Genomic DNA, 20476 nt, shown 5'->3' with positions numbered 1-20476 from the left:
ATGAGAGTTTGGGGCATAAGAAAATTTTTATTGAATTCTAGCTTAAGACATTATAACATTTGGAATGGTTATATTACTGTTGATCATTACAGTTAATTTTAACACAATTGATAACCCTCCCGAAATTTTTATGCGAACCATTTTGGTATTAGAAATTATGTGCTACACAATTTTACCTTTTATGTTCACACACCAATTAAAGTGTTAACTTTATATAAATAATATTTTAATTTAGCAGAAGATTTTGAGCTCGTTACATAGATTTCTAACTAATTATCAAGCATTTCCAGAACAACAGAAGCCATGTCGGTGAACCAGACCATTTTTTGGTTATAATCAGTTATAGGAGATGTGCGAATTGGAGGCTTCCTGAAACGATTTTCACATTTTGTGCTCATCTTCATTGCATTATTCACCAACTGAATCATGCTGTTGTAATCCTTTTCATATGATAGTCTGTATGCACCCTGTAACTTGCCCAGAGTCACTGTGTAATCAATGAAGCAATTTGCAAGCTGTTCCACCATTATTGGCTCAATTTCCTTCTGGAACAACTCATTCACCACATACTTGTTCACCCTTGCTTGTGCTATAGCTGCGAGGAGAGTGATTATGCCAAGCTCATTCATGTTAGCTTTGTGAGTTCTAGAATGACGATCAAGAGTGGTTTTGCAGAAGTCGTAGTTCATGGTTTGTTAGCAAATTGAATTTATCTGCTTCTCGGATGCCTTAATGATCACTAAAGTCGATGAGGAGTGAAAGAAGAAAGAGAACAACAAGATTGGAAGTAATGCAATTACTGAGGGGAATGGCATTGCCATATCTTTACTTTTTGGGTGTTGATTGAGTTAGACATTGCAAAGAAAAACATATATTGATTTATATCCACAGCACAGCATTCAAGTTTCTAACAAGTCGTTAATGTTGAAATGGATGATGGTTTATGTATATCATGCAATATGTGCTTTTGCTCTTATTGTGCCCCAAACGACACAATTGGAGGCCAAAACTATACTCCTTAAGTTATATCTAGGCCAAGTTTGGCAACATCAAAATAATCCATCTTTTTATCTTTTTTCCATTACATCACCTCTCTATTTTTCTGCACATCTTTTCGTAAAAAGACAAAAAGTACACTTATTTAGGTCATCCCAAACAACCCCTAGTCTCTATAAACAAAGAGAAAGCTACCGTCACATAATTTTTTTACAAAATGTAGCATTGTTTGCATTAATTATAGATGAAGCCCACAAAATATTTATTTTTTTTTTACTTTGTTAGTTTGGTATGTAACTAAATAATATAAAAAAAATAAAATTAATATTTTATAAATAGTGAAACCGACCATATTAAAATATTCTAGGTCTACTGAAAAAAAATTAAATTGATTTAAAATCTCAAACATAATTAAGGGCTAAATATTTTTATCTTAAGTAGTTTAAGTTATCGTTTGGCAAGTGAGTTGAATTTAGATTGAGATTAAAAAATACAAAAAAGATAAAATAGATTAAATAAATTAATAAGATAAAATATATTATATTTAAATCATAATTATATTATTTTTTTCTCACAAAAAAAAAATTAAAAAGTTCTTCTCAAACAGAGTTTGGTTAAATTAATCAAAAAAATAAATAAATAAAATCAAACAATCAAACTAAAAAAATTTACGTGAGAAATTATGTTATTTAACAGTGTTGAAACAAATAATATTTTATGTAATCAGATTGGTTTTTGTGAGTGAGAGGTTCTGACTTTTAAATATCTCACTCACACTACTGTCAAAAAAAAAAAAAAAAAAAAAAAAAAAAAATCAATTAACGGGCCCGCCTGCACCGGATGGTTCCGTTAGGGTTTGCCCTTCCCTTAAAAAAATTATTAAATATATAGCTGTGTGTATGTATGTATGCATCTTTTCTTTCACTAATTATTCTATTAATATTAATGATAACATTATTAATTTTCCTCATTATATAAATTTTAGATATTAATTTTTTTTTTTAAAATTATATCACATTATTAATTGATAGGTTAATTAATATATAGTATTATTCTAATACTAAATAGGAATTTGCTAAACTCCGAAAAGCATAATAATACCCTACAAGTGTTTTTGTGCTGTGCTGTGCTGTTTTTATGGTGGAGAGAGAAAGCTGTGCATGTGCTATTGGCGTCGCAATTCCCTTCCCACCATCTAATTTGTTTCATTTTTGCGTGCAGTGATCCCTCTCTGCTTCTCTGATCTCTCTCTCTCTCTCTCTCTCTCTCTCTCTTTATATTTTATTTTATTTTATTTTTATTTTTTAAATCTGTGGTAGGTAGGTATGGTAATCTATCTGTTCTGGGTTGATGATCCTTTTTTCAGAATATATTTTGGGTTTGTTTGTTTGGTTTTTGCTAATCGTTTTGTGAGTGAGAAAGAGTCCTGGGAGTTCTCAAAGCCATCAATAGTTTGATATTGTAAACAATTAGTAAGATTGTTAATCATAGCTTGTTTAATTTAATGGATACCCTGAATCCTATGGTCATATCATATGTACATAACATACATCTATGTACCAGTTGCCAATTAAGGTTTCAGATTTCAATTAAGGTTGTTGGTTCTTCTTCAAGATCAACGCCAAGTTGCCAAAAATTCTATAAAAAAATGCAAGTCTTTTTGTTTTTGAGGAAGAGGACACTTTCTCATCACCAAGAATCTGATTTGGTGGGTACAGGAGGAGGCAGCTTCTTTCTTAGACCGCTCATGCAAAAATGAAGCGAATTAGTAGTTGGTACGCGCATTACTACCAGCACAACACAACATTCAAAGCAAGCAGAAGCAAGATGTGAGGTGCGTGCCTCTTCATTTTCGTTTTCAAACTTTGGTAAAAAGTTTGCTTTTCATAATATATATATATATATATCTATATATCTTTTTTAACACAGATCTAAAATTTGTTCTTAATGGCTTCATCTTTGTTTCATTTTCAGATCCACTTGTACTTCTCTCTTCTTGTTTTGCCACTTCCATTTACTATCACTCTTATTAAGACTGACTAGCTAGCACATCATAGTTAATCCAACTATGATTCTCTTTCATTTATTTAATTTAATCCCACAAATGTCTTGAGCCTGTTGGGAAATTTTTATTTATTTTAAAATAGTGCTCTATTTTTTTCAGAATCAAAACGTTTATTCTTTGGGTCTTTTAAAAAAGGAAAATTTGATTATTGGATGGTGCCGACTCAAAAAGGTGCAACCTTTACTGGCACCCAATGGGAGGAAACAATCCTAATTATTCGTACAATACAAGGGTGTGATATGATATGATTGCCACCTAGGGAAGGGTGTCTTTGATAACCATAAGCTTTTGAAGAGCTGAGTTTTATATACCTATTGGAGGAATGATATGTGCGTTCGTAAAAATATGTATTCACTCCAAAATGACATGTCTATTAAAAGAGACATCTATTCGAAAAAGTTTTAGAAATAGCCCACTCATTTGGTTATATGGAATTATTTGCAATTGATATGAATAGGTCATGTTTCACCTATAAAAAGCGGATTAAAGACTTCTTAAATTTTTTTTCTCCCCTTTTCTTTTCTTCCTAATTTCTATTAATCATATAAATATAATTCAATTATGTTGGAAAACTTGTATCTGATATTCTTGCCTGATTGCATCAGGGCATAATGCAGCAAGCTTGGGTCCACATACAGACTGGCCTAACTGGCCTTCATTTGTATTGTGGAGGTAAATTTGCCTTAAACTTTGTGGATACCAATACAGATAAATGGAGGGGCAAATATTGTCCTATGGAAAGTGACCTAGTCCACACCTTGAGGCATTCACTTAAAATCCACTAAGCTCTCTTCTCACCACTTTCTCGACTTTGTTCCAAAGAGAGGTACATGGCATAGTTTAGGAACCGGATATGATTACGCAAAAGAACATGGGAATTGGTCAATTGAGTTTGGAAATTTTGAAACTCGTCATGGTTCCCCATTGAGGTTATTCATTCCTTATGTCAGATTGTGAAGCATAATTGGAACCATTACTGCAATGAAAAACCCCCTCTCCCACAGAAAAGCTAACCATAACTCTGATTGCTTACTTTGAATTTAAAGGATAAGTCAGTGTCCTGAGTATCTTTAGTGGCACTTTCAGCAGAGCTCTGGACTCACCAAGTTTTTTCTAGCTAGGAGTCCAATTTTGTTTTGTACTAAAGGACAACAATTTGCCTCTTCTTTGCAGGATCTTATAGTATGGTTGAACAGTCGTCAAGACTAGAGGTCATAGTGCTAGATGTGCCTGTTGGGCACTATGGTTCCTTTCAATAGGCTGTTTCTGCTCAGCGCTGACACAGTTGTAATATTTTTATGTCTGCTATCTGAGACTCGGTTCTCATACTGGTAATATGACTCAATGATTCATGGATTTTGTGAAGAAAACTAAGTGGCTTGCCCAGTTTATCTCCTGATTATAGGTTCCCGTTCACATGGATCAAATTTGATGGTGAGCGTTGTGAGTCACAGGATATGTGGATTCCTAGCAGCTTTTTTCTCCAATTTTTTTTTTTTTTTTTTTTTTTTTTTGAGTCTCTCTCTTTTTGTCTAGTCATGGTTGGATAAATTGTGACCTTATATTTGGTTTTCCCCAACTTGCCAAGTACTTCTAACTTGGCCATCCATGATGAAGAGTCTGCATGTAGTATATATGATAACTTTAACTTGTGTTCTTATTGGTGGATAATAGTGTTTGGTTGGTAGTGCAAGCTGAAGCAGTTCTCTGTTATTAGAGAGAACCAAGATGAAAGCTTTCTTATGAATAAAAATCAGCTTGCTTGTTTTCATTTTTCAGAAAACACTTTTCAGAAAATTCTACTTTCTTATTTTCTGTATTTTTTTATTTTTACTGAATTTTTTTAATATTTTAAGCAATTTTTTTTACTTTTTAGACACACCTAACACAAATACACCTAAAAAGTAAAAAAATTGTAAAAAAAATCTTTTAAAAATTCAATAAATACCAAAAATACAAAAAAAATACAAGAATTCAGTACATTTTTTGTATTCTATGTATTTATTAATTTTTTAAAATATTTTTTCACAAATTTTTTACTTTTTAAATACATCTAACTAAGGTACATCTAAAAAAGTAAAAAAAATGTTTAAAATTGAAAAAATACTCACTAAAAACAAAAGAATACGAAAATCAAAAAATTCAGTTTTTGAAAAACTTTAACCAGAAAATTCAAACCAAACATACTGATTGGTTGTTGACTGCTCAGGAATTGTAGTTACCGTGATGACCTAGAAAGTGGAAGGTTTGTTGATCATGTAGGTGGCCTGGCTGCCACTTGCAAAGGGGCTAGATTTGGAGTGGACTTCAACATGCTGTTCTAGAAGTGGACTCACAATATATATAGGGTAAGACTTGATTAAATAAGATGTCAAATCTGTCAATATTGCCGTCAAGACTGCTGGTGGAGGAAGTGAAACCAGAATGGCATAGAGCTAGTAACAGAGCATTTTCACACAGTCAGAAAGAAAAGGGACTGGCACTCTCTCACATCAGAAGCTCAAGACAACTGGCACAAAGATCGGGATGCGAGGGTGTTCGTTAAGAATGAAGTTAACATGCGTTTTCATCCCACAACTTGCAATTGTTCTTCAAATTGTTTGGGCACATATGGTCTACTGAAACTGAGTGTGTGACTGACTACTGGTTTCGTATATTTACGCATCCTGCTGTTTATGGGTGGATTACAGTTTGATTGTTTTTGCCAAATCTCGGTGGTTGAATGTCTCTGCAGACTACTTGAGCATGCTTGATATGTTGTTATACAGTTTCAACAATGATTGATGGCTGATTGGGTTGAAAATTTGGGGAGTCTGAGAAGTTGCAAAATACTAGGAGAAGCTATTAAGAGTAAATAGATCTTAACTTGTCTACCCAAGAACTTACTTGGAAAAGTAAATGTATGATCCAAATTCAACTCTTATATAATTGAACCCAATACTTAAAATAAAATCTCAATCACACAATGCCTTTTTTATGGATGACTTTTTTCTCATTTGAATCTAAGTACTTGATATTGTTGAGGAACATATCAGTTCCATTCCATACTTCTCATTACATTTTTGTGAATGAAGCACAAACCTCCCACACCCCACCACCAACTACAAACAAACTCGTTACCATTTCATTAGGTACCAAAACACAAACAATCTCACTTGAAAGTGAAACCAATGATCGGATTTGATACATGAATTACAAATCAACAGACAGACAGTCAAACTTAATTTAATAAGAAGAATCGCCATTTTTGGAATTGTTGTTCTTGTTTTTATCACCCCTAAATCCTCCTCGCAACAACTTCTCAACCTCTTCAAATTGAAGACCTTTAGTTTCAGGTACGAGCAAATAAATGGCAATGAGTCCAATGAAGGAGAAGAGGGCAAAGAGGAGGAAAGTGCTGGCGGAACCGAGAGCCTCTGTCAAGCTGAGGAAGGTCTCGCTGACTATGAGATTTGAAACCCAGTTGGAGACTGCGGCGATTCCTCCGCCGATTCCTCTGTATCGCAATGGGTAGATCTCGGAGTTGATGATCCATGGGACTGTACCCATTCCAGGGGAGTAGGAGATGATGTAAGCTCCTAGGAGTATGACTGCTAAGAATCCAAATTTGCTTGGGCAGCCATTGGTGTACCATACTCTGTGCTCTGCTTTACATGCGCTTTTTATGTCGTTGTTATCGACCAAGCATGCTCCTGGGGAATACTGTTTCAAAGCAAATTGTGATTTGGTGCACTTTCTCAAAATGGTGGTGAGAAAGTTCAAAAAAATTTATAAAAAAAAAACTTACTGGGTTAGCACCATTTGAACAGAATCCACATTCCGATTCAGCTCTCAAGCAAGTCATGCAATTCCAAGACGCCGCATCCAGAGCAGTTAGATAGCTCGCACAGGTAGAGTTTCCAAAGGCGGTGGATTCAGCTTTGCTGATCTTTGGAGCGTTGACAGAAGCTTGGTAAAAGACACCGGACAATACCAGAAGGCAAGAAATAATACCGAACATTGATATAATCATCAGCCTCCTTCTTCCATACCTATCCACAAAACACATGCTGACGATGGACCCCACAGCGTTTAGGCCCGATGTGATGAGAGACAGTGCTATGGCGGTCTTGTTGGAAGCAAATCCAGCAAACTGTACGATTGTGGGGCTGTAGTACATGACAGTGTTGATGCCAACGAACTGTTGAGCTACTTGAACGGTGATGCCGGCATAGAGGCCACGTCGGACCACGTCGTCGCTCCATGCTTTCTTCACTTTTCCAAGCATGCTGGTTTCGCCCATGGCGCTTTCCTCGGCCTTTTCTTGTTCAAGTGAGGATTTCAGGGCTTGCATTTCATCTTCAACTTCCTCGGCTGAGTAGATTCTTTCCAATATGGCTCTTGCTTCCTCTACTCTTTCCTGGTTGAGATTAGCACATATATGTATGATATGAGAAGAAAAAGAAAAAGAAAAAAAATTGGCAAGAATATTGGAAGACACAAGAAAGCAAATTTAAATTGTTTTCTATACATTTCGGTAGAGCCATCGCGGAGACTCTGGAAGAGAGATCATTAACACGAATTGCACGATGGCCGGAAGTCCGGCAACACCAAGCATCCAACGCCAGGTTCCAGGTACCTGAAATCAAATTTAGTGAAAAGAGTTGGATAACCCTTTGGTTCCCTTCTTAGAAGGAAGAAAATTAAGCAAGCAAAAACACTATGGTAATTTACGTTTTTCACCTACTAATTTTTAATCCTATTTCACCTTACCTCTTACTTTGTAATTGCATATAGCAACAATTGAGTCATCAAAAGTCAATCCCGTTTCAATTTGATTTTTCTGTTTATCCACCATTTAAAATTTGAACAGACAAATTACACTTTTTTACTCTTTAACATCTACCTACTTTACTCCCTCACTTTCTAATACTCTCTCTCTAATACTCTTAAAACATGCTCTCGTAACTACCAATTCGGTGGATGCTCGGATTTTATCATTCGAAGAGAAAGGGGTTCCAAACCTCAATATTTCCTATCTAAAATTTTAAACGGGGGGATAAGGGAAGAACTATATTGAAATTTGAAACAAGTTGAAATCAAAACTCAATTGTTGTAATGAAATGGTAGATTGATTTCCATTGTATCAAAAAAAAAAAAAAAGATGGAAAGAAAAGGTAAAAGTGAACAAATATTAAGTGTAACGATAACATCTTATGTAGTTTTACCAGTTAATAGAAAATCATAAATAAGTAGAAACCAAGTTGATATCATTATACCTAATATTTACTTGTCAAAATCAGATAAAGATTGAAGGGTGGAATTTGTACAAACAACAGAAAAATAAATAAATAAAACCTCAAATTAAAGATATACAGATATGCGTAAACATTACATTACCTTGGTGAAGGCAAGATTGACGAGATAGGACAAGAATTGGCCTCCAGTAATGAGCAAGCCATTGGTGCTAACAAGCGCACCTCTAATCCTAGCAGGTGAAGCCTCTGAAATGTACAAAGGTGAAGTCATGGAAGCCATGCCAACTCCGAAACCTACAAAGATTCTTCCAACAATGATCACCCATGGAGCTGGAGCTATGGCCATAATTGCCGAACCAATAAAGAACAAGATATCCGCTATTATAATTGATTTTTTTCGCCCCAATAAATCATTCAGCCATCCACCAATCGCAGCTCCGACGATAGCGCCAGCCACAACCATGCTCACTATGGTTGACTATTATATATATATATATATATATATATGCACACATGTTAGTAAGAAAAAAACAAACATATATAGAAGAGTTGTCTTACGTGCACAGATATTTTGTGTACCTATCTTTCTATTTCGTGCACGTTTCTATGCATAATGCAATTAGTAGTAGTAATTTTTTTTACCTGTAGCAGTGTGCTCCTCTCAACACTCTCGAAGTCTTCCTTAATGTAAAGGAGAGCACCAGAAATGACTCCTACATGCCCAAAGGAACAAAAATTCCATTTTTAAGTATAGTAAGAAAGTATTTTCTGAGCACAAAAAAAACTGATACAAAATCTTTGTGGATATATTTTTTGAAGTATATGATGTCAATTAATACAAAAATCAATGACAATATAACATTGTATGTTTGCGCATGTTATACCTGTATCGTAGCCGAACAGGAGACCTCCCATGCCGGCAGACAAGGCCAGCCTCATAATGTAGGGAGTCCTCCATGTTGTCTTCCAGCATTCTGTAAACTCTGTCTTATCTGCTTTTGTAACTCCTCCCTCTTCCATTTTTTTTTTCTCTTTAATTTTCCAACTCTTAGATTAAATTTCCAATGGAACTGTCTCCCTGGAAAGGGAAAAAAAAAAAAAAAAAAAAAAAATCGCAGAAAGAAATATTAATTAATTGGATATCCAGAACGAAATATTATAAAATTTTCATTTCATACCCAGAAGAACATTCACATTATGCATGGGATCCTCTGTTCCCCAAATCTTTCTATCACTCTATTCCAAAAACATTCACATTTATTGGATCATGTCTTGAGATTATCTCACCTCAAGATTTTCAATAATTTGGTGGTTATGAATATTTTGGGACAGGGGAGAGAGATTTGCAAAGAATTTTCAGCCAAAAAAAAAAGAGTCTGAAAAGTTATCAGTAAACAAGTGCGATGTGAATCACAATACGAATGAATATGATGTCATTAGATTACCCCACCTTAAGATTTTTAATGATTTGACAGTTAATGAGTGTTTTAGGAGGACAAAAGGATAAAGGAATTTGAAAACAAAGTATCTTGATCAAAACAGTAGCTTGAAAAGTCATCAGAAAACAAAATGTGTGATGCAAATTACGATCAGAATCAATCTGATGATGTACACACTTTATCTTTTGATTATATTTCAAGTTACTTTTTCAGGATCTGCAGCATTACGAGAGATAATCAAAAGAAACTGAAAGAAGAAAAACATACCTCAAGTTTCTTGGTTGTGTTCTTCTCCTTTTCCAGATTGCATTCTCTTATTTAACTAGTTTATTAGTTATGTACAGAAAAGCAATACTTAGATGAAAGGGCCAAAGGGTTAGTGTTATTAGCCTTCCTCTATATGCATATATTGGTTCACAAATATCTATATTTAGTGTGCTTTTTACTCTATTTTTTGAAGATTTTTTTTTTTTTTTGAAGTGGGTAAAGAAGTCTGTTGCTAAGTTTCTGGTTCACAGAAACCTATATTTAGTGTGTATATTACTGTCTTTTATTCTTAGAAAATTGCAGTGGGTAGGTAAAATCTGTACAAAGTTTGGATAAAATTATTCCCACAAAAAATGAGCTTTGAATGGCTGAGCAATATTGGTGTCAGGTTTTACCTAACTAAACAATAATTAAATTAAATATTAAAACAAAATGATTATTGCCCAAAATCCGTCAACCCAAAAAGTCAAATTCCTATGTGCTGGCATTTGGTACTAGGTTAGGATTATAGTTGGATAATGATTTACATGGATGGATCATGCCTACGGCTTGACTAACTTGTGGTTATGGGTTCCAATTACGATTGATTCTTTTTTCTTTTTTCTCCTTTTTCTTTTTTAATAAAAATTAATTCATACTCTAGCCTAGTTTAAGGAAAGAGAATATAGGGATTGAACCCAGTTACTTGAGCCAGAGCATCAAACTTCAAAGGGTACAAGTCAATAACCAAATACAATTCATACTCTTGATTCTAAATTTCAAGCCAATAACCACATACACTTTTAAAAAGCTCCATTATGGTACAAATCACCAGGGTCAATTCTATTACCAAGTATATTAGAATTCTCTGCAATAATTATCTTTACACTAATCTTTCAATGGAAGTTTAAGTAAATGGCACCAAAATTCAATTATCCTTGCAATAAATCTCATCATGAAAAATAGATTGATTATAATTTATTTGGTTTGCTTCAAGATGTTAAAGTGGTATTAACCTCTTTAACCAAAGAAGAATTTAACAGAGACATTGAGCTCATAATCTTCTTCATTATGCCGAATTGTATTTCTCTTATCAACTGTTTGATGGTGCTAGAGTATTAAAATAAAAATTGCCCTGTTAAAAGTTAACTTTTCTTCTATGAAGCACCTTTTGTACCAAAAAAAAAAATACGATGTTGATGAGACTGGTTGTAAAGCCAGCCCTTGTTCTTGCTAGGGCTGCTCTAGGTAGAGGTACTGTTCTTCATTATGAGCATGGTGTGGCCTTGGTCAGCGAGGTGAAGGATGCTAACATAGACTTTGATGTGGCACAAAGTATTGAACCCATCAATTAAGAGTAAACACAACATGCAATATCGATTGATCTACACACAACCAAGAGAGCACAGTGTTCACAACATCCATCCGATATGTTTATATACCCACCTTCGTTCTTTGATCACCCACAACATCCTTTATTCAGAAGTCTCTACATCAATATGGAATGTATAATACAAATGTTTAACAGAATTTACCATCACAAACATTCTCAAACTTGGACAACCCACACGATAGATTGGGCAAATGCAGTCTAATTCAGGAAAAAATAATCAAGAAAAATCCGGAAGCAGGGGTGTGAGGAGCATCTGACCCTAGCATGGTCTCTACCGGACGAAACAATCAGCAAAAATGAAAATAGCATTGCCATTCACTTCATTCGTTCACACAACAGAACACTAACCAGCATCTCCCCCACCCAAGATTACATTCACAACAGTGGCCATGAGCCTCTCATCACTTTGAACCCATGTTTACAAAAGCCAGTTCGAAAGAAACACATTCAACAACCGCACCCACATAAACCATAACACTAGCAATTGCCCAGTGGACAGAAGAGAGATTTTGAGTCAAGCTCTAGGTCAGACTCATAGAGATGAGGGTTCTTCCAATAACCAAAGAAACCCAAATCACCATAACCCCAAAGACATAGGAAAAACATGATCACAAAAATTTGAAACCACCTAAACTAATACTAAGTAAACTCAACAAACCTTTGTATCAATTACTCAAAATACAAAGATCAGTTTCTCCAATTGGTTGTACTAAATAAAAGCCATGGAAGGATATCACACATAACTCTGTTAAGAAATAAACACTAGTAGGAAAATAGACATTTGATAAAGAGAAGCTTACAATTCCTATAAATCCTTTATTAATGTTCAAGATCAAGCGGCAGGGCCTTTGCATACCCATCAAGCATTAAATAGTATTAGGGTCATTGCAAACAAGTTGAAGTGGATTAATCACTTGGTAATAAGAGGAAAGAAGGCAGAGCCTTTGCATACCCATCAAGCTTGGAATGACTATTCCATTCCAACTCATTCTAGTGAACCAAATAGAACATAAAGGCTGTTGTATTTGGATCATGATTTGGGTAAAGATTTGGAAAGGGATAAGGAAAAGGTGAGGGATCCAAATCCATGATCCGAACAGACAGCTTAGAGAGAATCAAACTTATCAAACCATAGAAAGTAGAGAAATAAAATGAATGAAACCATGAGAATCCAAACTACACTTATATATAATTTATTCCACCTACATAACTGAGCTGAGAAGAGAATGATTCTAATAAACCTCAAAACAGAAATAAAAATTTCAAATTGTTGTCAAAAGGATCACAAGCATAGAAAAACAATTCCATAACTCAAAAATCAAATTCAAATTGACGAAAAGAAAATTACTACAGCAAAGCAACGTCGATAGATATCATCAGCAGCAGCAAAAGAAAGCAGAGCCTTTCAGTCAGTCAGTCACCGCCGGCCTTCTGGTAAACGTAGGTGAGGCCACACTTGCCACAGTAGTGACGGTCGAAGTGATTGGCCATGAAGGTTCCAGCACCACACTCGGCGTTTGGGCACTCCTTCCTCAGCCTCTGAACCTTGCCGGAGTCATCGACCTTGTAGAACTGCAAGACTGCGAGCTTCACCTTCTTCTTCTTGTGCTTGATCTTCTTGGGCTTGGTGTAGGTCTTCTTCTTCCGCTTCTTTGCGCCGCCGCGGAGGCGGAGCACCAGGTGGAGGGTGGACTCCTTCTGGATGTTGTAGTCCGCTAGGGTTCGGCCGTCCTCCAGCTGCTTTCCGGCGAAGATGAGGCGTTGCTGGTCCGGAGGTATGCCCTCTTTGTCCTGAATCTTGGCTTTGACATTGTCGATTGTGTCAGAGGACTCGACCTCTAGGGTTATGGTCTTCCCCGTTAGGGTTTTCACGAAGATCTGCATCTTCCAAAGGCAGAAGAAGAAGCTAGTGTTAGGGTTTCCAGAGGTACACGGTACATACAGACATATAGACATGGTAGGGGCCGGGCACGCTATGCATGCGTAAACTCGTTTAAAATTATAATATGATTTTGATATTATTTTTTTAATAATATACATATAAATTATATGAATAATTATGTACAATATAACATTTGATATTAATATATTTGATAAATAAAATATATACACTTTACAATATGTACATGTATTTTAAAAATTAAAATATTTACTAATTTTAACTAAAAAAATTATACAATAAAAATTCATATAAAATCTAAATTTGATAATATGAGACCGGAGATCTTGTAAATCCTGTAATATATATATATATATATATATAAGTTATATTTATCATAAGATTGCTAATAGTATACATTGATTAAAATTATATTTTACGTTATGCGGCATAATTATACGTAAGTTTGGTTTTATAATTGGCTTATTATGTATAAAGACACAAAAGGTAATTATTGCATTAATTTTTTGTAAACAAAATCTAAAAATTAAAAACTTACATATCGACATAGATTGACATCGTTCATATCAAATGTCGCGTTCAATGATCTCTTCAAATTGTTTTGATATAATTTTTGCCATAGATCTATGACAACATTAAACTATAAAAAATAAGATGGAATTGATCGAAAATGAAGTACGTAACTTTAGTTATACATACAAACCTATAAGTAGATTACCTTGTAACAATGTTGCACATATATTTGTAAGCTTTCAATTTTTATATCATTCGTTGCCTATAAAACTGAGGAAAAATATCTCACTTCCTTGTAAGTTGATTGTTTGATAAATTTATAAAATCTAAAATTAATTTGTAAATTCACAAATATGAATATATGGAGCGTAGTAGTAAAGTTTATAAGACTTGATCTTTTACCACATATATGTCCATATTGTCTTTGCTGCATATACTTGCTCTATCAGATATGATAGGATTTCTATAAAAAGATTACAACAACTATTAGCAAATGTAACATATTGAAATTATTCATATAAAATGTCACAAATACATTATCATACCGATGTTATCGTTGCCTCAAAAGCTCTCGCACAATTAATTTTTCCAATTGTTTTTTATCAACTTTAATAGAGACCTTCTATCCAAGACTGTATATGGAGAACTGTTTGACCTACATTAATTTAAAAGGTATAGTCAAACTCAAAATATATGCGAATATTGTCAGATTAAATAGCAAAAATTTTACAAACATTATTTTTTGAACATAAGTGAAGCCAATACCTGATTTTTAACTTTCTTATCTGCAACCATATTTGCTTCCTCTTGATAATTCTCCCAAAGCTGAAGTAGCTTTATTTTTTCAAGTATTCCTACAATCAATAATTATATGAAAATATATTATAAGTATATTAATTGTAGATTTTAAGAAATGACATAATATAAGCTGAATAAGAACATATTTAGTACATACCTTATGTATCAATAATTTGGTAACAAAACGTCTTTGTAGACTACATTACGGGTATACACTCCTTCTTCATTATTAACTGAACCCCTTTTAACCAAGACTTTCGTTGTTTAATCTGACACCCCTCGAGATAAAGCAACATATAGTTGCCCATGAATAAATACATGATCCGGAAGGTAAATTCCCACATGTGGAATTGTTTGACCTTGTGATTTATTTATCGTCAAAGCAAAACTAAGGCGAACTGGAAATTGTGTGCGAGTCATTTCAAATGAAAGTTTTAAGTTTTCCGGAGCCTTTAATGGAATGCGATGTAGGAAAACTCTTGTGCCTTTGAAATGTCCTATTAAAATCTCTGAATCTATGAAATTATCGTTCAAAGCTCGACATAGTAGCCTTGTGCCATTGCACAAACCAGAAGAAGGGTCAAGATTCCTCAAAAGCATAATTGGGGCTTCAACTTTCAAATGCAATGCATGTGGGGGCATTCCTCCTAGTGAAATGGAATTTAAAAACTCTTGTTGATACAAATTTTGGGTATCATTTTCAACTTTATCAAATGAGTGGTACACTCTTGATTCTCCTGGAAATCTCTGAATGATTTTCTCATTGAGCTTGTCGACATCTTCATTGCGAGGAGTTATTATGCCCCTACTAACCATATACTTGGCGTCAAAAGAATGGTTTATGATATCAGAATAAATTTCTTCTAATAGTTGAACTATTGATTCTTCGCCATTCCATGGTATTGCCATCGATGTTGGTACTTTGATCATTTCATCTATAATGGTAGGTTGTACACCATTTCCAACAGACAAAAGAAATTCACCAAACTATTGGTCATTTATAGAGCGCATGTTTTGCTTTAAACGAAGTATTTGAATGTGACTCCAAAGAGGTGATTTCACTATCGATGCAGCAATAGTTTCAGCTTTTGTACCTTTAGGAACAACTGGAAGTACTTGTCGAAAATCACCACCAAACACCATAATTTTGCCACCAAATGGATAATCAACACCAGTGATGTCTATGAGTGTTCGATTCAAGGCTTCAAAAGCATAACGATTTGTCATTGTAGCTTCATCCCAAATGATGACTGTTGCACGTCTAATCAGTTCTGCCAAATCTAATTATTTAGTAATGGAACACACAGACGAAGCCTCTGGATTTAAGGGGATCTTGAATCTTGAATGGGCTGTCCTTCCACCAGGTAAAAGTGTAGCTGCAATTCCAGAAGTTGCTGTTGCAATGGCAATTCTCCCTTGACTTCTCACTGAGGCCAATAGTGCACGATATAAATATGTCTTTCCAGTTCCTCCTAGGCCATCCACAAAGAAGATTGCATCAGTATTGCATTCCACAGCCTCCATGATTGAATTGAATGCTAAGTGTTGATCACTATTTAATGTGGCAATAGAATTTAAGTCTTCTCGAGGAGTTACAATGGAAAACTCATCTTGTATGACCTTTGGAACTGTTGAATTATCATCCAAATTCATTGTCATCTCAGGCAAATCGTATTATGATATGTTCTTATTATGCTGTAGCAGGAGACGGTTTATATCTTGCAAGATTTTGTTAAGGATATACATATTATTCATACTGTTTGAAGATATGTAATCTTCAATCAAGTAAGGGTAAATTTCATCCCACAAACTTCACACCCCTATTGGCACACAGTAAACCAAAATTGTAACGAACAATCTCCTTAAAGTTGATGGCATGTGCATGGTTGCAGCTTCTAACAAACATTGTCGTATGCTATCATCATGCTCTAACAAACCATGATGCTTGTTTAAAAGTTGGGTACGCAATTCCATTAACCATTAACAAATGATCGAATGATTTTGGCCCTCGGATATGATTGAGTAAAATTCTCAAGTAAAATCTCTCCCCTTCTGATGGCGAAACTGTGTAAATTCTACCAATCACTCTTTGATGGTTCAATCTCAACTGCCAAATCTTTGCGCTATTGCACCATCTATAGTGTTGCGGTATCTCTCGATATAAGTATCGATTTGCAGTTTCATCATCAACATTTAATTGAAAGAATTGGGTAAGCATTGTTCTGGAATAATACTCATCGCCTAAAACATTTGTGATGTCTTGGAACGTATAAAGCCTTACTTGCTGCTTATTTGGTAAGTGTATTTGGAGGTGTTCTACGTTAGGAGTCATTTTGGTCATTGAGAATTTGAATATTTTCCACAATGCTTCTGGAGCACAAACCCATTTTCCATCTATGAACTGTTGTACTTCGTCATAATTAGGACCTTGATGAACTTCTAATGCAACACGGTCAGGCCCTTTATAAACATATTTGTATAAATACTTCACACTTGTAACACTACTGCAAATTTCAAGATTGATATGACAATCATATTTCAAGAGCAACCATGGGTTGTATGGAATGACCCAACTATTATCCACCAAGATGCTTGGATTACTCTCTACAAGAACTGACTCCCCTTCTCTTCTTCGATAAATAGGATATGAATTGTTTCCAAGTGTAGTAATTGAAGAAAATAGCTTTGGGAAACGTCTTTTGCACCGACCATTTGTCATACACGGGGACCGTTCATTGTACATTCCACATGGGCCATGTATCATGTGTTTCAGAACTGCACTGTATAATGTAGGCTCTAATCTCTTATCTGGAATTTCAGCTCTGACAATGTTATCATAATCATTAGGAGTGCGTAACTTATCATTTTCATCCAAAATAATGACCATGTGGGCATGTGGTAAGCCTCTTTTCTGGTACTCAATAACATATGCATATGCCAGAACCTTCCCAAGTACATGTTTTGTAAGAATGTCGGTCTTCATCTCATCAAATTTTGAATGAAATATTCTTGCTAGCAAATCAGGACGATCATGTGGTGACTGTCCAGGTAGCAACTCAGCTTTAATTTCAGGCCAATTTGGATTGCAGGTCATCGTAAGGAAAAGATCAAGTTTTCCATACTTTTGGACCAGAGCCATTGCATCTTGATATCGCTGATACATGTCTCGTGGGCTACCAACAAATGACGATGGCAATATTGTTCTACGACCAACATTACCTAAACAAATATTTCACAAAGGGAAAAAAGAAATTGTATGTATGAATATAAACAAACATGCATACATGTAATTGTAATATCGTACGTGACAATTTGTACCTCCATAATTTTCACCAGCATGTATTGCATCTAGAAGACCTTGATAAAACTCTGCTCGAATGTGATTCTGATGAGTATGTATCCATCTTAATTGGTTGGACTCAATCTTCACGTAATTATCTACAACATACTGCTGTAAGAGACGACCTCCTCGAAGAAAAAAAGATTGATCACCAGGGCGAATCTGAATTGATAGTATTTCAATACTTATAAATAATTAAAAGTAAAGATTTTATACGAAATAATTATAGATTGAATAACTTCAACGAAGTAATTTTTTAATATTATGTATACGTTGTTACTTGTAGCATATAAGAATAGAAATCACAACATGTTACTTTTCTGCCATCATTACTTCTGGTATTTACATCCCATCCATATGAACTGTAGGGTAACAACAGAGGATACTGTAATAGATCATAGTATCCGACAATATCAGAAATATTTAGAAGGTGACCACTGGTTGATTGGACAATGATATCTCTTGGTTTTAAATTTCCAACTTTTTCGCCACCTACTAAACCTGCAGCAACTTCAGGAGCAGTAGGAAGGTTGTATTGGGGCCTATTACGTGGTTGCTTTTTGATTTGAAGTCTGCATTCATGTATGTCTGGATGCTGAGCCAATTGGCGAAACGTGTGTACAAATGGATTATGAGTATTTAAAATAGTCTTTATCTTGTCAAGCAAATCCAAGTGCAATTCTTCATTTTCAGACATTCGATTCTCATTATTGTAGTTAGTGTCATAAACATATAGTTGCAAATATCTCGGTCTGTTGCTAGAATTTGGTAAGAGACTCCCAATCTTATGATATATGGCTCCTTGTGCACGAAACGTGTACACACCTCGAGTTCTTGTTGCTAAGTTTTCATCAACATGAACACCCATTGAAGTGAATGAGAAAACATTATTGTAGGCTCGAATATTTTGTCTGAAATGACGACCTTCCACTGTTTGGTCAGAGAAAATATCAATCATGTCATTTGGAGCTGTTACTGGTGGCAAAATAATTGTTCCATTATTACAACACATGATAGATGTTTCACGGTGGAACAATCTTGTATTGCAATGTCTACATGTAGTTGGAGCAGGGAACTGCATTCTTTGAAACCTTTCACTTTCATGAAAATTTCTTGCACAATTATGATATCTCCTATGGATAAATGATCGATTATCTGGAATATCTTCATCACTCAAAGCATCCTGATTGTCGTCGACATGAGGGATATTTCCTATAACAGTACATGTATGATGTATGGGTTTATTATTAACACAATAGTATTTATTTGAAAGTGTTTGAGTTTCATGTTGAATATTAAATGTAATTGTACTGCATATCATATTTGCATGATCATATTTTTTACATTTATTGTAAAGGTTGTTTATTTTGTAAAAGTACTTAAACTAATAAATTATTTGTACCTTCCATCTGAACTTCGCGAAGATCTTGTCTGTTGCCACTTGTGCTTCCATGCTCATACGTTGAATGAGTAGGTGCATATCGGGGTAAGTCGATACGTGCGAGTGCAATCATTCTACTTTCTCGTCTAAAAACATTAGTCGCAACCAAATTGCCTTCTTCGTGAATGGTTGGCAAAACTGTTGCTCGCGGCCTACGCCATCCTGTTCTATTTCTTCTTGGGATTGCATCGAAAAAGTTTAACATGCATCCTAGCAGTTAAAATTATAAATAATAAATTAAATGAATATTAATGTCAAAAGTGTAAAAGCTTACCAAAAAAAAAAATGTTTATAACATTTGAATACTTACTACTTGTTTGTGCATTCGTCATATTATGTACTTGATTTGGATGAGAAGTTTGTTCGATATTTTCAGATATTTGCCTTCTTTGTCGATAATTTGTTCGTCGCCTTGCAAGTTGTTGTTCACGTTGTTCAATACTCAAAGCAGCCCTCCTTTGCCTAGCATAATTACGCCAACTTTCCCTTTGAATTTCTCTTTATTGCATATTAGAGGTCGCACTTTCTTCGCAAATAAACAATCTTCGCCTGCGCTGAGCAAGACGACATTGCTCCAATCTTGCTGAGCGTTGTTCAGTGCTTAAGTTTTGAAGGCGTAACTGTTCGAATTCTCTTTGTGGTTGTTCAGTTTGAGCATTTGGTTTCGAAGCTGAGCGTTGCCTCCTCTGTTGTAGGTATAAACGACGTCGTTCACGATTTTGTTGTTGTACATGTCTCAAATTTGATGTGTCAGGGTAATCGTGATTCATTTTTCCTAAGATTGTAAGCAAACTAACACTTACGTAGATGAAATCCGGCTATCTTTAAAATGTGCCTACATTATATAAAATTATGTAAGAGGCAGTTATAGTATATTCACAATGCTACTCGTATACTCACAATATAATAAGCTTTATATTTTTATGTAAGTATTTTCATATGTTTGTTTTTATATTTTTATAATGCATATTATTTTAAATACTGATCTCATTTTTTGGAGAATTAAATAAAATTGCAAGTGAAAGAGATTACATAGTAATGATGAGCCAAAGCTTGTGCAACTTGAGATATGATTTAAAAACAAACTGAATATAAATTTTTCAAACAT

At 34.7% G+C, this 20476-nt stretch overlaps 4 protein-coding genes and 1 long non-coding RNA gene across 6 annotated transcripts; 1 reads left to right on the top strand and 4 right to left on the bottom strand.

Annotated features, from left to right (window-relative positions):
- Positions 1-269: 269 nt before the first annotated feature.
- On the bottom strand, positions 270-689 carry LOC114257156 (putative invertase inhibitor). The gene has a single exon (XM_028196928.1). The coding sequence runs from the start codon at positions 687-689 to the stop codon at positions 270-272; it is 420 nt and encodes a 139-aa protein (XP_028052729.1).
- A 1218-nt stretch (positions 690-1907) lies between these two features.
- On the top strand, positions 1908-6042 carry LOC114257111 (uncharacterized). 2 transcript variants are annotated; one of them, XR_003627467.2, is made up of 3 exons: positions 2118-2830; positions 3667-3733; positions 4235-4732. It is a non-coding gene; the product is annotated as an uncharacterized LOC114257111 (long non-coding RNA). The 2 variants fall into 2 exon arrangements; XR_003627466.2 differs by lacking the exons at positions 3667-3733; positions 4235-4732 and adding an exon at positions 5271-6042 and having other exon boundaries at positions 1908-2830.
- Positions 6043-6077: 35 nt separating this feature from the next.
- Positions 6078-9418, bottom strand: LOC114257109 (inositol transporter 4). The gene is made up of 6 exons (XM_028196840.2): positions 9183-9418; positions 8941-9011; positions 8441-8776; positions 7572-7679; positions 6849-7460; positions 6078-6763 (listed from the first exon to the last, which is right to left on the bottom strand). The coding sequence occupies exons 1-6, from the start codon at positions 9316-9318 to the stop codon at positions 6287-6289; spliced, it is 1740 nt and encodes a 579-aa protein (XP_028052641.1). The 5' UTR covers positions 9319-9418; the 3' UTR covers positions 6078-6286.
- Positions 9419-12528: 3110 nt separating this feature from the next.
- LOC114257110 (ubiquitin-ribosomal protein eS31 fusion protein) lies at positions 12529-13378 on the bottom strand. Its single transcript, XM_028196842.2, has one exon. The coding sequence runs from the start codon at positions 13330-13332 to the stop codon at positions 12790-12792; it is 543 nt and encodes a 180-aa protein (XP_028052643.2). The 5' UTR covers positions 13333-13378; the 3' UTR covers positions 12529-12789.
- A 3130-nt stretch (positions 13379-16508) lies between these two features.
- LOC114257154 (uncharacterized) lies at positions 16509-20138 on the bottom strand. The gene is made up of 5 exons (XM_028196926.2): positions 19892-20138; positions 19330-19578; positions 18244-19139; positions 17906-18089; positions 16509-17806 (listed from the first exon to the last, which is right to left on the bottom strand). The coding sequence occupies exons 1-5, from the start codon at positions 20136-20138 to the stop codon at positions 16509-16511; spliced, it is 2874 nt and encodes a 957-aa protein (XP_028052727.2).
- Positions 20139-20476: the final 338 nt, after the last annotated feature.

This window comes from Camellia sinensis, chromosome 7, assembly GCF_055761805.1.
Source record: "Camellia sinensis isolate YWXY chromosome 7, ASM5576180v1, whole genome shotgun sequence".
Classification (NCBI taxonomy): domain Eukaryota; kingdom Viridiplantae; phylum Streptophyta; class Magnoliopsida; order Ericales; family Theaceae; genus Camellia; species Camellia sinensis.
Note: the sequence above shows the minus strand (reverse complement) of the source record. Positions and strands in the feature narration are given on the sequence as shown.

Bases quoted from the DNA above. Each gene is read 5' to 3' on its own strand.
- LOC114257156 (XM_028196928.1), bottom strand. From the start codon at position 689: ATGAACTACGACTTCTGCAAAACCACTCTTGATCGTCATTCTAGAACT.
- LOC114257109 (XM_028196840.2), bottom strand. From the start codon at position 9,318: ATGGAAGAGGGAGGAGTTACAAAAGCAGATAAGACAGAGTTTACAGAA. The intron at 7,680-8,440 runs GTAATGTAATGT...ATTTGATTTCAG, and splicing joins TCAATCTTGCCTTCACCAAG to GTACCTGGAACCTGGCGTTG. The intron at 6,764-6,848 runs GTAAGTTTTTTT...GCTTTGAAACAG, and splicing joins GTTCAAATGGTGCTAACCCA to TATTCCCCAGGAGCATGCTT.
- LOC114257110 (XM_028196842.2), bottom strand. From the start codon at position 13,332: ATGTCTATATGTCTGTATGTACCGTGTACCTCTGGAAACCCTAACACT.
- LOC114257154 (XM_028196926.2), bottom strand. From the start codon at position 20,138: ATGAATCACGATTACCCTGACACATCAAATTTGAGACATGTACAACAA. The intron at 19,579-19,891 runs GTGCGACCTCTA...TTTAACTGCTAG, and splicing joins ATTGTTTATTTGCGAAGAAA to GATGCATGTTAAACTTTTTC. The intron at 18,090-18,243 runs GTAACATGTTGT...CTATCAATTCAG, and splicing joins GAAGTAATGATGGCAGAAAA to ATTCGCCCTGGTGATCAATC.